The 15168-nt window shown below is 58.9% G+C and overlaps 1 protein-coding gene across 1 annotated transcript in view; it reads right to left on the bottom strand.

Annotated features, from left to right (window-relative positions):
* GSE1 (Gse1 coiled-coil protein) overlaps nt 1-15168 on the bottom strand; it is a 109083-nt gene that overhangs the window by 22073 nt on the left and 71842 nt on the right. The window contains exons 2-3 of the mRNA XM_008567932.1: nt 14498-14716; nt 2152-2351 (exon numbers count right to left, since the gene is read on the bottom strand). Coding sequence (XP_008566154.1) covers nt 2152-2351; nt 14498-14716 — 419 coding nt within the window. The remainder of the gene's footprint in view (nt 1-2151; nt 2352-14497; nt 14717-15168) is intronic.

Genomic DNA, 15168 nt, shown 5'->3' with positions numbered 1-15168 from the left:
GGGGAAAGCCGTCAGTCTCTGGTGATTAGAGAGCGGTTTCCACAGTCAGACAGGCAGGACATGCCCTGTTAGCTTCAAAATAGACTATTTTTCATCTCATCTCTCCTTTCGCAGCTCCAACTACCTGGGAGATGTCAGTGACCCCCCAAGGAGAAGCCCCAAAGCTACTAGCCTGACAACACCCCACCCGTGCCTGCGGCCTCCGGAGGCCACTACTGTAGGAAAGGATTCCTCTCTCCCACCCCTCCTGGCAGGATTCCACCTCCTCCGAGCCTTTGTGCTGAGCTGATGAGCCACACATCATCCGCTAATCCAGCCTCTTCCTCGCCGCCCTCCCTGGTGGCACCAGTGTTTCATTAGCCGCCACGGTGGTAAATTGCTGGAACACTCCTATCATGACCCCTTCTCTGGGACTACTAAATGCTGCTGAGGTGGTCAGGACCCTCCGAGGACAGCCACAAGCTCAGAGCTGAGGACAGTGGCAAAGGCACTGGCACCTCTGCGAGGGGAGGGGAGCCCTGCTGGGGTCTGGTCTACGAGCTCTGGTTGGGGGCAGAGTAGATGCTGGGTGAGGGGTCCCATGAGCTGCTCTTGGCTGGAGTGACAGTCAGCCCGGGGAGAGGAAGGAGCTACTGCTGTTTGAGTCAGGGATGCAGGGTCCCAGAGGTCAAAGCTGACCATCCCAAGGTGGCCTCTGGAGGCAGAAGAGCCTGGTGACAACTCTCCCATCCTCCCTTAAACCAGGACGAGGGCCATTTCAGGCGGTTCCAAGCCCCCTCAGGACCTCTGGCTGGACTCCACCCACGAGTCAGTGCACACAGGTAGCGCTAAGCCCAGACACAGCAATGTGGGGGTGGGGTGGGGTTTGTTCCCTCAACCAGGGAGGACAACACAAGTGGAGGCCATATTAGGACCCAGGTGGGCCCAGCCCAAAGCTGTTTCCAAGTATTCAGCAATCCCTGATGGGATCCTTGGGGGTCTTCACCCTGGATCATGGCCTGCCCGAGGGACAACCCTGTGGACAGAGGCTGGCTTGCTTTGGCTCGCTTCCCACATCCGAGGCAGTGATTGCAGAGCCAGTGATGACTGGGCATCCCAGTGCTCAGCCCCTGCCCCTGGAGGGAAGAGAGTGGGGAGGGGTGCAGGAGATCCGCTCTCTACCCTCCTCCTCCTCCGTCTTCTTTGTGGTTTAATTAGTATTTCCAAGTGGTACCATCCCTCCGGGAACTAGGCAGAAAAATCCAGGAGAGAACCGCAGCTGACAATGGTTCTTAATTAGGAAGCCCCAGGCTGCGGGCGCAGAGCATGGGGAGTGGGGGTGGGGTGGGGAGGTGAGCAGCTCCCTGGGTCGCTGGCCACAGGGCCACCACAAACTCAGGGACCCCCATGTGGGGGGAGGGCAGTTTCCAGGGTCCTCACAAGTCAGGAGGGGAACGTGAACACCACCGGACTTCTTGTGCCTGTGACTGGGGGTGGCACTCCTCCCGTTCCAATGCCTGGTATGGGCAGTAGACACCAGCAGTGACAGGCATTGCTGATGAGCGCCCACAGGGTGCAAACATCGTGTGAAGCACTCACTGTTGGACTGTGTCTCCCCAAATTCATGTTGAAACCTAACCCCTGCCAAGTAGCTCAGACTGTATGTGGAGAAAGGGTCTTTACAGAGGTGACTAAGTTAGAGAGGTCATATTGGTGGGTCCTAGTCCAATCTGACTGGTGTCCTTACAGGAGATTAGGACACAGACACACACAGAGGGACGACCATGTGAGGACACAGGGAGAAGATGCTGTCTGCCAGCCAGGGAGAGAGGCCTCAGGAGGAACCAGCCTGCCACGCCTTGGAACCAGCCTGCAGAGCTGGGAGAGAACAAACATCTATGGCTGAAGATACCTAAACTGTGGGTCTTTGCTGTGGCGGTCTGAGCTAATACATAGGTCAGTTTACCTAGTCCTCACCTCCAGCCCCCGTGGGTGCTGTAGTCACCCCATTTTGCAGGAGCTGGAGGCTCAGGGGGAGGAGGTGTGTCTGTGAGATTTCAACTCAACCTTGCAAACTCCGGTACCACCAACAGATGCCAAAATCTGGTCCTCTCCTAAGGGGACGCCACCCTCCTGGCACCTGCCCCCACCACTCCTAGCTCGACCACTCACCTGCCGGCTCTCGCTCCTCCAGACACCATTGACAGTCTTGGTTGGGGCGATGGTCACCACGGGGGGCGTGCTGGGTACGCTGTGGCCCCCAGGAGGCACAATGATGGGGCCCATGGGCACCCGCTTGGGCGTGCTGGCAGGGGAACTGTGGTTGGTGGCTGGAGAGGACACAGGAGACGACTCGCTGCTCAGTGAGGACCCTGTGGGAGAAGAACACAGCAACCTGAGCAGGAGCCACACTGACGGCCACCCGCCTGTGCCAACTGAGCCCTGGGCCAGCTACCTAGGCTCCAGCTACCCCCAGGCTGGGAATGGGGCCCCTGGAGCAACCCAGCTGGGAAGCACGTGGCAAGCCCAGCCCCAAGGGCCAGGTCCACAAGCCATATGGCCTCCTGCACCTGTGGACAGGTGGATGGCAGAGAGGTTCCCTCTTAAGGCTGGGATCCAGTTGGCAGCTCAGCCTGGGCTAGCTTCCCTGTTTCTTTGCCCCATGGGCCTGGCCAACAGGGGACAAAGTGCGAGATGCCCCAGCATGGTGGCGGGAGCTCAGGCAGGGTAGGCGCCAACTGATCCTGGACCAGAGATGAAGGCAGCACCTTCCAGAACAGACGCAGAAGCCCCAGAGGAGAGCAAGCATATTTCTAGGAGCTACTGTCATGCAGCCAGGAGCCCGTGGCACCAACAATGCAAGACACACAGGCTGGGTGAGCCACCTCCCCCCGGAGAGGCAGACTCTGCACAGGAGCATGAGCAGAGGCGAGACCCAAGTTTTCTGGGTGAGCCCAGAGGCTGGAGGAGTCACAGGAGGAGGCAGTTCCCCAAGGTGCTCTAGTTGGGCTGGGCAGATGGTACTTGGTGGCGGGGGGAGGTTGGAAAAGTAAGCGTAGGAAGTGCCATTAGACGGGGCCCCACCAGGTAGGGACGCAGCACAGGGTGGCTGAGGAAGCTCAAACTACAGCTGCCCAGGGTGGACCTGAGGGAGACTTATTAAAAAAAAAAAAAAATCGAATGCATCTTTAAATTTAAAAAATTTAGGACTAATTCAGCACTTTCAAAGCAGACCAGTCAGTAGGTTTTTGTCTGTTCCCTATGTCATAAAACCATCACCACTATCTACTTCCAGAATGCTCCATCATCCCAGGAAGAAGCCCCGTATCCCACAGTGTCACCCACCCCCCAGGCTGTGCAGAGAGTGGAGCAGCCTGCTGCGGGGTAGCGGGAGCCCTGAGGGAGGAGGCTCCCCCGTTGTGCAGCAAAACTGGCCATCCGCTCAGACCAGTGGCTGTCCCCCCACCCCCATGTCAGGAGGGGACCAAGAGTGTGTTGGGGTGGTCAGTGTCCTGCTCCGAGGGTCCCCCATCCCCAGCAGACACCAGCCTCGCCTCCGGCATCCTCACCCCTGTGACCAAGGCACATCCTAGAGGAGGGGCAACTGGAGAGCACCCTTGAGGCTGGAGCTGACAGCAGGGCCCAGACCTGGGGCCCCTGGAGAGCCCTGCTCAGGCCTGACAAGGCTCAGCGACTGTATAATCACACACACGCGTCCCATGCTGGCTGGGCTGTGTTGGGGGGAGGAGACCTTCACATGCCCCCACAACTGTGGACTCAGACAGATCCGTGTTTGGCTCAGGCTCCCCAAGTCCCCTTTCTAGGCACCCAACACAGACCAGGGTAGACCCCACCTCAACTGAGAGCCACAAATAGCACCTGAATCAGTGTCCAATACAAGCCAAGATCCCCCAGGGCCAAGCCAAATAGGTGACACCCAGATTATATGACAGAAGAGGTTTATTTGGTGCCAAGACCCAGGCTAGAGAGAGGAATTAACCACACCCCAGCAGCACTGGGCACCCAGGCGCCCAAACCCCGTTTCACAGGAAGAACGAACGCTGGGGGCGGCTGTGCAGTTGGTTGGCTCAGAGGGCAGAGCCGGGACTGAACAACTCTCGTCATAAAGCTTTGCTCCAGGCAAGGTGCTCCCCCTTGGAGTGGCATGGTGCCCCCTCCCCAAGACCCAGTCCTGCCACCTCCTGAAGAAACGCCACCCAGGCCTCTTTAACATGGCTCCCTAGGCTTGTGCACAGCTTTCACAACTGTACAGCGCCCTCACAGGGAGACACCCACCCAGTCCAGCCAGACCCACCCCCCCCACAACCCCACAGGCCACACCCAGCAATTCAGCAGCACATTCTTCCCGGTGACCCCAAGGCGGTGCACAGCCAGGAACCCACCTTGTTCGTGTTCCCACCCACTGGGGCCAACCCCATCAGGCAGTGAGGCCTGAGGGCCTCTGCCTCAGAGGTGTGACCCTCCAATTCCCCAGATGGACCGATAGCCACTGCCAGCACCTCGAGTCAGCTGGGCTGAGGTCTGGGTCCTGGCTCTGCCACCATGGCTCAAGCAAGCCGTGCGCCTCAGTCAGATGGAGAAGCTGCATCAGCACCCATTGGGGGAGTGCCACCGGGGGATGAGTGTTAGCAGGAGCCGCTGAAGCTGCGACAAGCTGGGCTTGGCCAAGTCAGTGAGACACCCACTCCCCCCGCCCACTGCAGCTGGTTTCAGGGACACTATAGGAGGCAGGCCACAGAGCTGATCCAGCTAGGCTGGGGACTGACCCCAAGATTCTGGAATGGCCCTGGAGGCCAGTTGGCTACCATCCACTCTGATAATCCCAACGAAGGGAACTGCCCACTGTGAATGGGCAGTGCTTGGCACCCCGAACCCTCACCCAGTGCTGGGGGAGCAGCCGTCTGCACAGCCCAAGAATATGAGCCAGCACCGCACTCCTGGATACGTCCCAGCAAAACTGAACCACAGAGGGCTCATGTCCACCGAAGACACACACAAGGAGGTTCACGCAGCCCCGACCTGCAGCTATGCCCGTGCGATCCACAGCAGAACACACAAAGCCCTGCACGTCCCGGATGGAGCCCCACGGCGCGCCATACGCAGGAATCGCACAGACCCAAGAGCAGCACTGCGCAAGGCCTACCATGTCGTTCGGAAAGACACAAAATATTCCGACAGGGTTAGAATCTAGACAGCCCTACCCAAGGGCAATGGGAGGACTGGCCTCGGGTGGTCTCCCAATCGGCGGGTTCACACTGAAGATTCGTGAGCTAGACTTTGATGGTCTGTGCACTTTCCTGTATGTATTTAGATTTTGATAAAAAAGTCCACTTTAAGTTAAAAAAAAATACAAGGGAAGGGGTCTTTATCTGTAAAAAAGGAATTTCCATGGAATCTCTACTCCCCATTTTGGTGGTAACAGTGCTGATTAGATAAGTCCACTTTAAGTTAAAAAAAAATACAAGGGAAGGGGTCTTTATCTTTAAAAAAGGAATTTCCATGGAATCTCTACTCCCCATTTTGGTGGTAACAGTGCTGATTAGATGTCATTCTCGTACCACACGACTGACCTGTATATCAAGTATATGTTCAACGGTTTTCAGTATATTCAGAGCTGTGCAATCATCACCACAATCAATTTTAGACCATTTTTATCACCCCCAAATAAACCCTGCACCCACAAGCTGTCACTCCCTATCTCCTTCCTCCCAGTCTTAAGCAACTGCTAATCTGCTTTCTGTGCCTATAGATTTGCTTGTTGTGGACATCTCACATGCATGGAATTGTATGTATGTGGTCTCTGTGCCTGGATCCTCCCACTTATCATCAGGTGTCCCAGGCATGTCCTGGCTGCAGCACAATTCAGGACCTCACCCCTTCTCCCAGTGAGTAACACCCCATCACTCGGACTCAGTCCATCTAGTCTTCCACCCCTCACGGGCGGACACTGGGGCTGGGTCCACCTTTCAGCTGCTGTGCAGATGCCATGCCCACCATTCTTCCTAGAGCCCGTCTTCCACCCAACCTGGGGCCCAGGGCCACCCCGGAAGACCTCCTGTGTGCCCAGTCCAAGCCCGGGCTGTCCCTGTCTGGACCCTAGTACCCATGGGTGAAGGGAATGTGGGTGTTTGTGCTCTGGAGCTGAAACCAAGAGCCACCACCCTTCCAAGGCAGGAAGAAAAGTTGAGGCCAGAGGCCTGGGGCTCTGGGTGCTCCCTGGGGGGCCAGGGGAGGTGGGTAGCAGATGCTCTAAGCTCTGTTATAGGCCAAGCCCCAGGGAGCCTCACGTAGACTCCTCTGCATCCCAACTTCACAAACAAGGAGAACTTGACAGCCCTCACCACAGGGGTGCATAGAGACATGGGCAACCTGGCTCCGCGCTCTTCCTGCCTCCGCGCTCTTCCTGCCTCAAACCCCATCCCCAGAGCAGCCCCTCCCTGCATCATCAGCCATACACTGGTCATTATTCCCGTGTCTCTCTGAATTGGCCTCACTGCCAAGTGCCAGTGGGTGAGGAAGCAGGAGGGGCAGCAGGGCAAAGGGGGACGGGGCAGGGTCTTGTCTGGGGCCAGGGACGAGGGAGGCCATCGACAATTAGTGGCCTAACCCCCTTGGAGGCAGGAGCCGGTACTCACCAGTGAGAGCAGCAGCAATCAATACCCTGACAACGCGCCGCCAATTAGCAAGGCTGGCGCTGGGCTCCGGAGCCCTCCTCCTCGCTGCGTGGCTGGAGCAGGAAGGTTTGTGATCACTGTAATTAACTGGCGCTATTCAGCCAGGAGTTAGTCAATGAAACGGATCCGGATTGGAGATGACAAGAGGCAGAGTGCATCCGCGTCACCTCTGCTGTCTGACCTCGCAGATTAGCACCGAGGCCGCCAGGCAAATGTAATTAACAGCTGAGACCCCAAAGTCAGCCAAGGGAGCTGATCGGGGATGAAAACAGGACTGCAAAATCACAGCAGCACCTGTCAGCTCTCCCAGATGTGGAATTAACCAGCCAGGCAAACAACTACTGGGCACCAACAGCATGCCCTTAACAATGAAGCCCCGTGCCAAGTTGCCAGACCACTCTCTGGGCACACTGGAGTGTCGCGAGCAAGGCCTTGTCTTGGTCAGGCCCCACAGCTGCTCAAGGCTCAGGGTAGGCAGCCCCTGCCCACCTGGAGCCCAGCCCTGCTCTGAGTCAGGCTGGCAGGCTCAGGGAGCAGCAAGAAGCAGTCACGAGAACGGCGGCTTGCTGACACGCTACTCTAAAACAGGACCCTTGGACTTATAAGATGCCAGCCCCTTGGCCAAGGCCGCCCAGAGCGTGGCAGGGCCAACCCTAGGGATAGCTGTTGATGGAGACGCAGGAGGGGGCAGCAGCTAGCACACTGCAGAGGCCTGTCCCAGCCCTCTGAAGGAGGGTCTCCAGGTGAGCTGCAACCCCACCCCACCCCACCCCACATTTCAGCCAATGCACGGACCAGATGCCAGCCAGGTTGGGTGAGAGCCCAGGGGACCCTGCATGCCTGCTCACCTAGGGCTCTTCCTGCCAGGGCTGCTCTGTCCCCACGTCAATCTTTAAACGGCCTGTGGGCAGAGTCCATGCAGCTGGAGCTTTGGCATGCCACACACCACGACCCTGTGGTTACCACGCCATGGGTGAGCGAGCCCCTGGCGGGTGGCCGTGCTCTCCTGGTCCTCACCTGTCCACTGGGACCTCAGCCTGGTTTGGGGACATTCCAGCTGGGAGGGATGGGCTCCCACAAACCCTGCGTTTCCCAGGGCTGCTCCTCCATCCTCCTTGTCCTCACCTACTGCCCTGTTTCCAGCCAAACGTGGGAACCCAGAGCCAGGGGACTCGTGATTTGGATGTGGGAAGAAACCTGGCTAGCATCAAGTCCAGCATGGATGAGTGGGATAGAGGCCAAGTCACCCCAGTCTTGGTCCAGGCCCCTTTCCTTGAAATAAACCCAATGGGATGAGAATAGCTGACCCCAAAAGAAAAGTCTACCCAGTGGGTCTCAGAGTTGAAGTCCCCAACGCAAGCACATAGGTATCGAGAACAGGGTGGGGAAACCCTCTGGAAACCCCACAGGGCCCAACACAGCAGGACAACCAGGCACCCCACGCACGGGGCTGAAGTCAACATCTGCAACAACCTGTGGGTTTGAGAGAAAAGCTACACTGGCTGCTTCTGGGATAGAGTCCCTGCCACCTGCCCTGCCGGTCGAGTTCTGTGGCATTCTCACGCTGCAGCCTGCGTACCCTCGCAGAAGCCCAGGAGCCCTACCTCACTGCTGCCAAGGGAAGGGGCTGTCAGCCAGCGGCCAGCTCCTGTGCTTGATCTGCCATCACCTGCCACAGCCTTGAAACCCAAACCAACAATGGGAAGGTGTGGGTTTTTACTGTGAATGCGTTTTCCAGGGCTCCTGCAGCTGGTGGGCCATGCTGCCGTGTCAGGGACACTCAAGGGGCTGGGGGGCGAGAGAGGTGGGGGATTATGAGCAAGGAGGACGGGGAAATGGCAGAGCAGCCGAGAAGGGAGGGGACAGGGAGAATCCCCCAGGCATCTGCATGGCCGGGCAGGCCACCTGCTGAGGACCAGTGTCTCCACCTCCCCCATCCAGGCCTGCCCAGGGCTCCCCACTGTGCCATGTGGAAGGGAGGCTGGGGTGGGTGGGCTGTCCCCTCCCTGTGCCTCGATCTCACGCACCTGTGCTGTGAGACAGATGGGGCTCCAGACCCCACAGAAGCACCGCCTCAGACTGTCATGCATGCAGTGAGCACGCCAGGCGGGAGCTTCCTGCCCGTCTCACTGATTTCATTGAAACAGGCAGAGTCCTGAGGCAGCAGCAGACCACGGGAGCCTCACCCTCACCAGGCCTGCCCGGCGACAGAAATGATGGCGGGCAGGAGTCCGCTTCCAGCTTCCACGCAGAGAGATGTGCCTCAGCCTCAGCTCGCTTAGGGCAGGATCTCAGTTACAGGTGGCACCAGGGACCCACTGGTAACTATACCCGCCTCCCCTCTCACCTGCAAAGCCAGCGACAAGACAGGGTAGGCAGCCAACAGACGCCACGGGAGGACGCCAGCGCCAGCACCACTGCCCTCGTCGACAACTCAGAAGCACAAGTTCTGCTGCCACTGCATCCGCCCTGTCAGTCTGGCCCAAATAAAGCAGTGAGTCACCTACTGCAGGTAACAGCGGTGCCTATATGTGCTTGCAGCCCCTGGGGCAGGTGCTGCGAGCCCACTTGGCTGGTGTGAGGGGGGCAAGGCTCACGGTGGGAAAGTTGCGCTCGAGACGCTCTGCTAGTGAGGGTGGAGGTGGGCGTGAACAGGACTCGTGGCTCTGGAGCCCACCCTTCTCCTGCAGTGACCGGCCTCTGGATACAAAGGACAGCAAGTTTTGATCATCTCTGATGCGTTTCCCAGGGTTAAGGGGGCGTACAGTGTCACGTGTGCCTCTCCTGAGTAGATAAGGGCAAGACAGGCTACCCGTGCCACGGCCCTACCCCTCGGCAGACAGGAGCCACGTCCCCACAGGAGGCCGGTGCCTGCTGCAGCAGGGGAGCAGATTGCCGCACAGCTTGTGACAGTCCTGCCTGGCAGCAGCCGCTGTTCCATCATGCGTGGGTGGGGATGGTGGGGGGGGCTCCGAGGCTTGCCCTCTGTAGGGGTCAAAGGGGAAGGGTCAGGGATTCTGGAGACTGCCAGCTGGGAGGGTTCCCAGGGCAGGCCAAGCAGCTGTCACCCCCCAGCTTGACTCAGGGCTGCTGGCGGGTACAGGGCCAGGTGGTTCTAAGCACAAGGCACAGCCTCAGGTGCCAGTGCCCCAGAGTAGCCCTGCCAGATGGGCCGAGTTCTCTCTCCAAGTTGGGGGGTGGGGGGCAGTGGTGGCAGCCAGAGGTGCGATGGGGAGGAGGGAGGGACGCTGGGGAAATTAGCAGGGGGTGCACACACAGGAGGTGGCCGTAGCAGCAGCAGTGGTGGTGTCAAGGGGGAAGTGGCATGAGTTCAGGGTGGGGGACGATGGAGCTGGTGGTCTACTTTTGCTGTACACACGCTCTGTGCCTGGTGCTAGTGCGTGCTCACAGAATCGTCGCAATGTGTGAGTGAGATACGTTTTCCTCATCCTCAGAGAAAGTGGAAGTTCAGAGAGGTGAACCAACCCGCTGGGGTCACACAGTGAGGAAGTGAAGACATCCATGTGACTGAGTGGGCCCATTCCTGTGTCCACCTAGCTGGCCGAGCCCAACCTTCTGCCCCATTGTGGCCGACGGGTGACCGAGCAGGGCAGTTTGGCTTCTAAGAAGAGGACATGTCCCAGAGCCTCAGGAAAAGTCAAAGCCCAGAGAGGCCAGTGGCAGGGAGAGCACCAAGGAGCTCTCTGCTCCTTCCTCCCGGGCCAGAGCTAACACGATGGCACACAGATTGCTTCGTCTGAATTGAATTTCTACACGGCACCCTCGGGACAGGGTAAGAGGAGACATGCTAGCCGGGGAAGCAGAGGGGAGTGCGGTCAGATGACTAAAAATAAGACGACACTTCCAGAAGCGGGTGGGGTGGGTCAAGGTGGGCAAGGAGGAGCCAGCACGCACCAGGGACAGAGGGGCCCTCGCAGCAGGAGGCCAGGCTGTGATGGCTCTTTCCTGGAGGGCCCATTTCTGCTACACTGTCAGCCCTGCCCACCTCTCCAGCTACCTCCCTGGGCAGCTCTGCTCACTGCCCTGCCTCCTGGGGTCCTCCCTGCCTGGGGGACACAGCACTGGGACTCAGCTGTGGCTGTGGACTTGAGGGCTTGTCAGCTCAGCACCTGCACCTCCAGGGCCTGGCACACAGGAATCAGGTCTGCACAGGAGGGCCCTTGCTCCTGTGGGAGGCACGGCTTCGGTAGTGGCCCCAGCTCCCACTTGATGGGGAGGATGACATGAACACCAGGCAGGTGGCAGGAAGAGTTTGGAAGCTCCCCTCGGCCACTTACAATGTGGAACTCAAGCAAGTCTGAAACTTTGTTCTGTCCACCAGCAAAAGACAGAGAAACAGAAGCAAGAGCTTGGCACACTGCCTGGTACACACTCAATAAATGACATTATTGTGAGGGAGGAAGGCAGAGGTCCTCGCCAGGTGCACCTCCACATGCACAGCTCAGAACACAGCAGAAAAGCGGCAGGTGTGTGGTCCATCCAGCCCCCGCCCCAGCCATCCCATCACGGAAGGCAAGCGCAGCCGACACATATGCACAGACTGACTGCGACACATCCCGCTGAGGAAAGGAGCCAGACGCAGACACTGCGCAAGCCATCTGCATGACAGGTCTGGAACAGGCAGAGACAGAGGTGACCAGTGGTCATCAGGGGCTGATGGCTAACTGGGACGGGGTTTCTCTTAGGGGTGACAGTGACAGAAACATTCTAAAACTGCAGAGGTGAGGACACAACTTGGAGTAGGTTAAAACCACTGATCTGTGCATGTTTACAGGATAAATTTTACAGCACTTGAATTATACCTAGAAAAATTTAAGAATAAAAGATCCAGCCCCCCGCATTGCCAAACTCACCAATGCACCCCCCCCCACCCCGCTCTCTGGCTCAGGTGGAGAGGTAGCGCAGGAGAGCTGGAGGTTCACGTGTTCCAATGGCCCCCAGGCTCTGGGGACAGCCCACACCCGCACGGGAGGCAGAGTCAGCCACCTAGTTCCCTGACCCATGGCGGTGGGTGTTGGGGCAAGAGGAGCCTCCTCTCCAGCTGGGACCATCTTGGGATTGTCCCTGTAGCTCCGGCTCTCCCAGTCCACTGGGAAAGGCTTAAGCAGCTGTGTGGCTTCAGGCTTAGGACCTGATCTCTCTGAACCTCCATCTGTGTAATGGGCCAATTCTACGGGTGAGAGTGACGCAAGGTCAGAGGTTGGTGACTCGGTGAGAAAAATGGGGATGAAGTATACTGTGGCCAAGAGGATGCTGGAATGAGTGACAGAGTACCTCCTCGCCAATCCGAACCAGGGCCTGACCACAGTCAACTCGACGGGGATGTGCAAACTGGGGTCAGGGTGTCCAGGCTTTTTGCTTGTGGCTGCCAGAAAGCCCATGGTTCTTGTCAACATGGCTGATGAGGGACCCGCCCGATACGAGCACCAGCATCAGGTGACCCAGGGTCCATATGCTGTTGCAATTCTGCAAATGGCACACCCCACAGACCTCAGCCTTCTGCCTGAGTGAGGGGATGACTCTGGTGTGTGCGTGGCAGACGCAGGGCTCTCCCACAGCGCCACTCGCCCCCTTCTCCTGACCTCGCCCCACAGACCTCAGCCTTCTGCCTGAGTGAGGGGATGACTCCGGTGTGTGCGTGGCAGACGCAGGGCTCTCCCACAGCGCCACTCGCCCCCTTCTCCTGACCTCGTGACACAAAGTCCCTGCACACCCTTCCCAGGGTGTCCCTTGTATTGCTCAGGTAACAGCCAGGAGGAAGCAGGGCCCCAAGGCTGCTGTGCTTGGCTTTCCGCCATCAGTGCTCAGCAAGCCCTAGTGGCCTCTGGCACTCAGGCCACCTGCTGGGCCACCATCTGAGCTGGACTCTGGGGCGGCCTGGGGCGGGAGAGGAAACCCAAGCCCAGAAAGGCAGCTCCTGCACTGACGCCTGCGGCACGAAGATGCATCCACAGACTTCTCTGCCACCTTGCCCAGCAAGGAGTGACCCTCCCCTCATTTAGCTACATCTACCGCAGTATGACCCCAGGACTCAAGCCCAGAGGCCCGTAAGTGGCTGGCCACTCCAGGAAGCCAGGACACTCAGGGGATGCAACCCAGGCAGAGCCCGTGCTCTCCATGAGCTGCTGCTGTCTCTGAAAGCCCATGCCACCCCCTTCTTTTGCCTTCTGGAACGCTGAGAAGGCAGATAGCCAAAGCAGGAGCTGCTGGGCAGACTGTGTCCCAAGGGGCTTCTTGTTTCTCGTCCCTTCCTTTCACAGCACAGCCTCTCTTAAGAGACCCAAGTCTTGACTCCAAAATCAACTTTCGGGGTCTCTGCCATAGGCACTTGCTAACTGCCCCATGAGCCCAGGATGCCAGGTCTGGGAGCCTCAGTGGGCGCAGGCAGGGGGCACGCTTTCTCCTCTTGAGTCATCTGTTCTTCAACTGCCTGGTGTGCCTGGGATGTGGGTGGCAGGGTGGGGGCAGTCTGCAGACACAGGCAGGGGTCTTGGCTTGCTCAGAGGTGGCCAGGGAGTCCCTGGCTGAGGGTGTGGAGGGAAGATGCAGAGGGTATACTGGCAGCCCCACCTCTGCCCCAGTGGACAGGGCAGCCCTCGGCAGGAGGAGACGGGTGGCGAGGGGGTGTTCCCTCATGGTGCAGAGACCAGGCCCAGCTATCTCCCTCCTGGACCAATGCCCAGCACCTCCCTCCCCATCAATGCTATGCTCATGCCCTCTCATACCCACCTCCCCAAAGACAAGGTAGCAGAAAAGACTTGTTAGGAAGAGGGATTCAGAAGACTCCCAGGGCCCGAGTATACAAAACTGGACAGTTTCTGCACACAGTGTTCTTTGGGTACCCCAGAGGGCCCTGGGACCCAGATCCTAAAGCTTGTACCTACGAGGGGAGAGTACTTTGGGGTCCCTGCCTCCTCAACACCCCCTGCCTCCAGGCAATAAGTACAGGGGGTATCTAAGAGGCCCAGCCGGAATCCATAAGGGCCCAAGTTCCCCACAGCAGCTCCAGCCACAACTGCCACCCCTGCCCCCCACCAATATGTCCAATCAGCAGCCTGAGACCAGCACTAACACGGGCAGCTGATAGTCATCACGGGTTCCAAGAAGTACCTCAAAGCTATAGCCAAAAGGGACCTAAGGAGCCTCACTGTATGTACAGGAGGATTGGAGCTCAGAGAGGATCAGCATTTGCCCAAAGTCACACAATCACTGCCCAGGTGACACAAGAAGCCAGGGCTCTGGATCCCCAGGGACCCTTGTCCACACTGCCACACAGTCCCTGCCTGCAGGAGTAAAGCAGTGGTGGGATCAGCTGTCCCAGAGACTCCCACTCTGGGACCAAGTGTATTTTCAGAGACACCCTGTTCTCTGCCTTGCCCAGAAGGGGCGTCAGGCAGGGCATGGGCTCCGGGGAGAGGTAACAGGGCCCAACACTCCAGGTCTCACGGCCAGAAGGAACGCTTCCCATGCTGAACTTCCCCCATGGTTGCTTCTGGAGTGAGGCAGGACGGAAGCTAGGCAGAGAGAGGGAGGCACAGGAGCAAAGCGAAGGAGCCAGGCTGGGAAGGCTGGAGGCTAGGGTCTGCAGTTCAGGCAGCAGGGCCCCCCACCAGCCCCAGCAGCACACCCTGGCCCGAGGCTTGCCTGGAGGGAGCGAGCGCTGCAGCTGGGATGGGAGGGCCCTGCCTGCCAGTCCCTCTGAGCGCGGCTTCAGGCTCTCGGGAACAGCTGTTTCCTGCTACAGCTGCACCTGCTACGCAGGAGCGCGAGGGCCGGGCGGGAGGTGGGTGGGCGCCTCTTACCTCTGGGCTCCTCCGCCTGTTTGGCGAGCTTGCGCAGCGCGGCGGCAAAACTGGAGGACGGAGCGGCCTGAGCCGACAGCGCGCTGCTGGTGGCAGGGCTGCCGCTGGGCACCAAGGCGCCATTGAGCGGCGAGGGGGTGAGGGGGTTGACGGTGGCGGTGGTCCTGGTCGCGGTGGAAAGCATCCCTAGTGAAGGGGACTTGGGCTCATGGCTCATGCCTGAAATAGGAAAAGAAGAACCAGAGGTCACCCAGAGAGCAGGAGCACCCAGCACCAGAGCAGGGGTCCACGGGGGCTGGTGCCAGCGGGCAGCATGCAAGGTTAGGGCAAGGGAGCAATGCAGGCCTGGGCAGCTCCCAGCAGGACAGGCAAGAGCAGGACAGAGCCAGTGCTGCAGAGAGAACAGACCTGTGAGCCCAGAGTCTAGCCAGCACCCACGGCAGACCCGCGGGTCCAAGGGGCAACCCACACCCCAGTGATCCCAGATGACAAATGGCTCAGGCTTGCACAACCCCACAATCAGGGCTGCACAGGCCACCGAGGATCCCAAAGCATCACCTGACAGGCCCCAGGCCATCAAAGGGCTGGTGGATGGGAGACTGAGGCACAGGGCAGGGGACACAGAGCCGACATTCACGGAATAAAGAAAAATGCTGGCAGAGAGGTGCAGG

Source organism: Galeopterus variegatus, unplaced genomic scaffold (genome assembly GCF_000696425.1).
Source record: "Galeopterus variegatus unplaced genomic scaffold, G_variegatus-3.0.2 Scaffold357, whole genome shotgun sequence".
NCBI classification, from domain to species: domain Eukaryota; kingdom Metazoa; phylum Chordata; class Mammalia; order Dermoptera; family Cynocephalidae; genus Galeopterus; species Galeopterus variegatus.
The sequence above is the reverse complement of the archived record's forward strand: the minus strand, read 5'-3'. Positions and strand labels throughout refer to the sequence as shown.